At 54.9% G+C, this 6,642-nt stretch overlaps 1 protein-coding gene across 1 annotated transcript in view; it reads right to left on the bottom strand.

The window, feature by feature from the left end:
• Positions 1-6,640, bottom strand: part of RAB11FIP5 (RAB11 family interacting protein 5 (class I)) — a gene marked incomplete at its 5' end in the record, with an annotated part of 43,802 nt that extends 37,162 nt beyond the window's left edge. Inside the window, one exon of the mRNA XM_010829878.1 lies at positions 6,225-6,640. Coding sequence (XP_010828180.1) covers positions 6,225-6,640 — 416 coding nt within the window. The remainder of the gene's footprint in view (positions 1-6,224) is intronic.
• Between the last annotated feature and the right edge of the window lie 2 nt (positions 6,641-6,642).

The raw sequence follows: 6,642 nt of genomic DNA, 5'->3' as shown, positions 1-6,642 counted from the left end.
GGGGGGGTGGGGGTGTCTGGGGCCGAGGCAGAGCTTTCCAGCCCCTCCCTCACTCGTATGAGATAGTGTAGTGGCAGTGATACCCTCTTCCCCAAACGACCAGGCAACACCCCCATCTCCTGAGAAAGATATGACTAGACACGGAGCTGCAGACTAAATGCACATATCCCAGCCAGTCAAGGCCTCACACAGGAGAAGGTCATGCTTCCAGAGCCTCCAAGCCTGACTACAGAGATGGACTTTGGGGAGGAGAGATGAACCCTAAGGAGGGCAGCTGCTGAACACCAGGTTCCATGCAAAGCTGAATGCTGGGAGACATAAGGGAAGACTCAGACGGATGGTGCAGCATGGTGCTGAAGAGCACAGAATCTGGAGCCAGACTGTCTGGGTACAAGCCTGACGGCCGTGTACTAAGTACCTTTAGAAAAGTCACTTCACCTCTCTGCGTCTCAGTTTCCTCACTTGTTAAACACAGTAACAATAGCTACACCTCAAGAGGTTGTTATAAGCTGATGGAAGACAAATCCTCAGGACAGCGTCAGCACCTAAGCAGGACATAATCAATGATACACTAGACAAATGAGGCAATGACATTTCTCCAAAAACGAGTGCTACGTGCGGTCTGTATGGGAACTCAGAGCAAGTTGGGTGGCAAACGGGATCCCTGATGGCCAGCCTGACAGGTCTGGGGTACCTCCTCCTCCAGGAGGCCGTCCCTGACCACAGCTGAGCCCAGGGATTCTGTCTGCTCTGAAATCTCCAGTGTTTCCTGGCTAGACCCCAAAACACAGCACGTGGCCATGGCCCTTCCTCCAAATGTGGGGTCTATCCTCCTAATAAGACTGCACTCTCTGAACATGCAGGCTGGGGTGTCCATGTGCTCCCCTCCTTTCAACTCCCCGCCCAACCAGTGGCCTCCCCTGGCCTCTGCCCAGGCAGAAAGGCCTGTGGATTAGACTGTTCCTCAGCGTCTCAGAGAAGTCCCAAGGCCCCCTTCCCTATCCCAGTGGAAATGTCCCCATCTCCCTAAAACCCCTCTGGCACTTCCACAGAAACCTTGGGATGCACTCAGGGCCCCAAGTGCCATCTCTTCTTTACCCCAAATCCTTCAGCCCTTCAAGCTGCCAGGGCCTAAGAGAAACCACAGAGCCCCACCCTTCCTAATTGCTACATAGCTGAGAGCCTGCCACTTGCCCTCCCAGCCTCCATTTCCACATGTCTAAGCACTCTGACAGCTCTGACATTAGAAGTCCACTGTCAAGGTCAGTGTTTCCATTTCCCACCCCTGGGGTCAACTGAAGGTCAAGGTGGCCCCTGACAACACCCCTCCTCCCCCACACCACCAGCACTATCTCCTGGGAGCTAAACTAGCTTATTATGCTCACTGAGGAGACCTGGGCCCAGCCCCACAGGCCAGCTCAGTCAGAACAAAGCCATCAGACTCCTCCTTGACAGAAGTGCCAGGTGCAGAAAGGACCCACTCCATGGACTTATCCCTATTACTTGGCCATGAGAAAGGGCAAGGCTTCTTCACGACCACACCAGTTTGCAGAAGACAGCCCTGAGCAGGAAAAAAAAATAAGGTACAGACTCCCAGAGAACACACAGAGCTCCTGTCATTGTGTTAATCTTCTGTCCCTGCGCAGGGTGGGAATGGCAGGGGAAACACCTGGACGAGGCCAGATGAGCCTTTCAGTGTCGCTGTTGCTGGTGAGTATGTCACAGCACCGGGGCGGCAGCAATAAAGAGAGCAGGCAGCCCCATCAGAAGAAAGGCACAGCCCTCAAGGTCGCCCGTATGGAGCTCTGCTGAGTCGCGTCTGTCCCCGGCTGCCAGCAGGGAGGGGAGGACAGGGCCAGCTGCGGAGGGAAGGGAAGCTGCTGTGCTTGCCAGTCTGACGGGAGAGTCACTTCCACCCCTCCCCACACCCCCAGACGCTGCTGCTCAAGCAACCCCAAATAAAAACTGCCCCATAACTCAGGAATGCAGCCTCCCCAAGTCCTAACTACTGCTTTTAAGAACAGCCACACCCTTCCCAGCAGCCAAGCAGACTTCCCCAGCGGCCAGGTCTGAGGCTGGAGCAGGAGCCAGGGCCAAGGACCCTCATGGCCTCAGCTGCTTCCAGAGGAGCAGTCACAGCTGGAAACCATCGGGGATGAGGCTGTGGGTCCTGCACCATCTGTCTACAAGAGGAACATGCAGTCCATCAGGAGGCTAGGGGACAGGTGGAAGCCCTCAAAGACCATGTCACCTTAGACCAGCAGGCTACACTGGCTTCAGGTGCCTCTCCCAGTGCCCAAAACCCTCCTCGAGGAGGTTTCAGGCCACCATCGCCAGCCAGGCAGAAGGCTCAGGTCTCCAACCTAAGTCCTCCACAGCCACAGGCCCCCCTGAGGCCCTCATAAGATCAATGAGACAGGTCTAACCAGGGCTGATGGAGCCACTTAGAGGGCCACAGCTGCAGCCTGTCCATGGTCCCATTTTAACCCAAATCGAGGCCACAGATGTGGCGTTTCCAAGGAGCCAGACTGTAACCCTCTGTCCAACAGGCCCAGGAAGGGGTTTCTTTTAAGGAAGGGACCATTTTTCTGCACACAAGTACCCACTGGGGAGTATCACGGATGGCACTGAGGTACAAACCAGAAAGGACACATCTAAAGAAGCTAAAGCAGGAACTTCCTGCAAGTCCAGTGGTTAGGACTTGGTGCTTTTCACTGCAGGGGCCTGGGTTCGACCCCTTGTTGGAGAACTAAGATCCTGCAAGCTGCTTGGAGTGGCCAAAGAAGAGGCATCTCTTGGGATTTTCAGACCCACAGTGAACCATGAATGGTTTTACTGAAGGGAAAGGGTTATAGTTTGTTTCGACAATTTTCTTTTTAATCAACTGGAAGCCTCCGGTGAAATCCCTCACCTCAAATAGCATCCCACTGACAAAGCAGCTTCGGGGACTGTTGAGGTATCTAGTACCCTTGCCCTCATCATCATTACTATCACACAAGGAGGGCCCTGGGAATAACCCAACACGAACATCTTGAAAGCTTGCTATGTCTCTAGGACAATAATAAGACTTTTAGAGACACCACTGTATTTAACTTGTACAATTCTATGACTGTTATCACACATGACCTTTTCAGAATTGAAGAAACAGGTTAAGTAACTTGCCTGCTAATAAGTGATAGAACTGGGAAATCCCAGTTTTCATGTTGCTGCTGCCCTGCCAAGAAAGATGGCTGCAGAGATCTAAGGCTGATCTGAGCGTGGCTCTAGAACTGCAAAGGGCTCCCAAGACTAGCCCAATTCTCAAAACTCCAGCAGCAAAGAGAATGGTGGAGGGCTGGGAAGGGCCAGGTCATTTCATCAGGAGCTCTCATACTTCTGTGAGTACCCTGCCACCACAGTGCTGGGGCTTCCCCAGGTGCTAAAGTGAAAGAAAGTGAAGTTGCTCAGTCGTGTCCAACTCTTTGCGAGCCCATGGGCTGTAGCCTACCAGGCTCCTCTGTCCATGGGATTTTCCAGGCAATAGTCCTGGAGTGGACTGCCATTTCCTTCTCCAGGGCATCTTCCCAACCCAGGGATCAAACCCAGGTCTCCCGCATTGTAGACAGACGCTTTACCGTCTGAGCCACCAGGGAAGTCAACACTTCCAAGGTGCTAAGTTCTGTATTATCTCCTCCTGTCACGTGAGAGGCTCCTCTAAGACAGGGGACATCTCCCAGATCATAGCTACCAGGCTACCAAAACCTCTCTCCACCATCACTGCTGTTCACTGACCACCAAACACGTCCAGGAACTAGGTGCTCATTTCATCTCTTATATCAACCCTGTCAAGATATGAATTAGCCCATTTTACAGATGAAAATACTGAGGCACCAAGAGTTTACTTGACTGGCCACAAGGTGGCAGGTTTGGGAAGGGAATCTGCAACTCCACAGGCCCCTCCTCTTAAGCTTGAGACTGCTTTTCCCTAGTCAAGTGCTGTCTGGGCAACCCAGGGCCATCTGCTCTCCTTAAGAGCACCACAGCTGGTTCCTGGAGTTCTTTGCCACCATTATCCAGAGCTGAGGAGGGCACACCCCAATCCTCTCCCCACTGGAAAATGTGCAGACTCACTGTCTTAGCAGTTCACGCCAAGGTGCTCCAGGAAAGGCCATGAAGAGTGGCCATTAGAGCCAGTGGTGGAAGGTGCAAACTAGAGCGGGGGTAGCAGCCCTCACCCTCTGTCAATGGGCATGCTGTTTGGTCCCATAAACTAAAAGATTGGGCTGATTTCACAGGCATTTCTGCTGCCCATAAGTCCCCTCCTCCTGCCCCCTCCAAGTTCTATAAATAACTTAGGTCAATGCATCACAGGAAAGGCAGCCAGGTGGGTGTGGAAAGATCCTGTGGAAAAGATGACTTCTCTAAAGTAAATTAAAGCTCCCACTGAGATCAAGGGGTAGTAAGTCCAGTTCTCCAAGAGGGACTGTCCTTGGCTGAAAACAGGTGCATGCGGGCCGAAAGACAGGGACAGCTCAGTTAAGACCCAGAGGCCAAGAAGAAAGCAAGAGCAGGAACTGAAAAAAATCAAAGCCCCTCCCCAACCCCCTCCACCCCCCGCAAGTCACTGACCTCACAGAAGCCCCTCCCCACAAGCCTAGAGACGTTGTGTCTGTGCTCTTAGTCACCCCTCTAGGATTCAACACCCCCCTCTCCTCAGCCCGGGATGTGTTATCTACCAGTCTGGTCAGATTAGCTGAGAGGTGGAGATTGAAGGACCAGGAAAGAAAGGGGTGGAATTAATTTGGGGGCAGGAGCCTCTCCAGGAAAAGAAAGGGCTAAGAGAGCCAAAGAAGAGCTTTCTGCCCCACCCCACCCCCTTGGGCTCCCTGAGCCAGGCTGGGGGGAGAGGACAGAAAGGGGGAGGGAAAAAACAAAAGGAGGGCCAAACTATACCACATGATCCCACAGCCAGCAACCAAACAGCAAGTCAGGAGGGAAGGCGAGGCCAGGGGAGGGAGAGAGGGAGCTAGGTCACAGCCCTCCCCAAACCCGCCCTGTGCTAACTGGTTTCCCACCAAAGCCACAACGAGCCATGAAGCCCTTCTGTACCCATGTTTTTAAAGCGTTCAAGGTCAGATCTTTTCTGTCCAAATCCTGCTTTCATCTGGGTCTGTACCAGGCTCAATCCTTCTCCAGCAAGCCTTCCTAGATTGACTCAGTTGGATGCCATTTCACTTGGGCAAACCTTTCCAGCACCTGTCCCAACCCCTTACCCTCCTCATCCAGGAGCCATGGGACCCCTGACCCCCAAACCCTTACACTCCCCATCCAGGGGTCATGGGACCTATGGGTGGCATCACCCCAGTTAACTAAGTGAGAGACCCACGGCTGGTTGTCAGGCCTGGAGACAGGCTTCCAGATCCTGCCCAAGCCCAAAACAGGAAATGAGGCTCCAAGTCTGAAGCCTTGATCTTAACACAGGGAAAGTTAAATGCTGCCAAAATAAATGATTAAAGAAAAAAATAATAACTCATTGGCCTTTCTAGGTATAAGCGACTGGGAGACCATCTCCTGCTATGCCTTAAGCACATGCTGCCTCCACCTCAGGCAGGACACCTGAAGCCTACCTAACTAATGCGTTTCCTTCTTAGAGGTCCTCCTGTTTCCTGATCAGGGACACTGAAGAGGAGGTTTTGGGGCGTCTCTAAGCAGCAGAGGGCATCCGAGTGCCAGGAAGCAGCAGATGCCCTCTACAGCCTCTAGATCTGGTGTGGCGCCTCCGTTCAATCGCTGCCCTCCTCTCACAGGGCGAGGCAGCGCCTCTCCACTTCCCTGCGGGCCTGGTGTGGAACAGGCGTCCGCAGGCAGTTACCCTCCCCTTCGAAGAAAGTGGGGCAGGCCCAGAGGCCCCAGGAATGGGCCCCAGATCTTCCTTCTTGAGGTTCCCACAGCCCAAGAGTCTCTGGATCCCACTCCTAACTTCACTTGACAATCTACTCCTAACAGTAGACCACCATTCTCAACCCCCCAGGCCTCCCAAAGATCTGCCAGCAACCAAACACAGCCCAGAGCACACTTGGGGGCCGGAAGGAGACCCTATATGTGAAGAACCAACTTGTCTGTTTACGCCCTTGAGTGCCAGGCAAAAGGGCGCACCGCCCGGGCCAAGGTGTGGGGTCCTGCGTCCCCCAGCCCCGCCCCGCGAGGCCTTTAACCGTTTCCGCTCCCCCGCGCCCGGCACTCACTGAGTGTGCTGGGCGCGGCCTGCGCCGAAGACCTCATCCAGCGCCACCGTGGCCTGGCCCAGGAATTTGTCGACGCCGATGAGCGAACGGTGCATGGTGGTGAGCACCAGCTGGCAGGCGGCGGCTGAGCCCGCGGCCCAGGGCGCCGGGCCCGCATCGGCCTCCTGCGCCCGTAGCAGGCCGTCCAGGGCGCCGGGCGGCAGCTCGAAGGAGCACTCCTCGCGCCACTCGGGACATCCTGGCGTCTTCTCCACCACCGACGTGCTGTACTTCTCGCGGCCCACCTGGATCACCGTGTAAGCGTCGCTGGTGCTGCCCGCGCCAGAGCTCTTGCCCCGCAGCCCGCGGGCCCGCAGCACCGTCACCTGGACGTGCGTGGGTAGCCAGCGGGAGGGCCCCGCCGCCGGCTCGGCACCCC

The sequence above is a fragment of the Bison bison genome, unplaced genomic scaffold (assembly GCF_000754665.1).
Source record: "Bison bison bison isolate TAMUID 2011002044 unplaced genomic scaffold, Bison_UMD1.0 scf7180017864508, whole genome shotgun sequence".
Lineage (NCBI taxonomy): Eukaryota > Metazoa > Chordata > Mammalia > Artiodactyla > Bovidae > Bison > Bison bison.
This window is presented reverse-complemented; position numbering and strand designations above follow the sequence as displayed.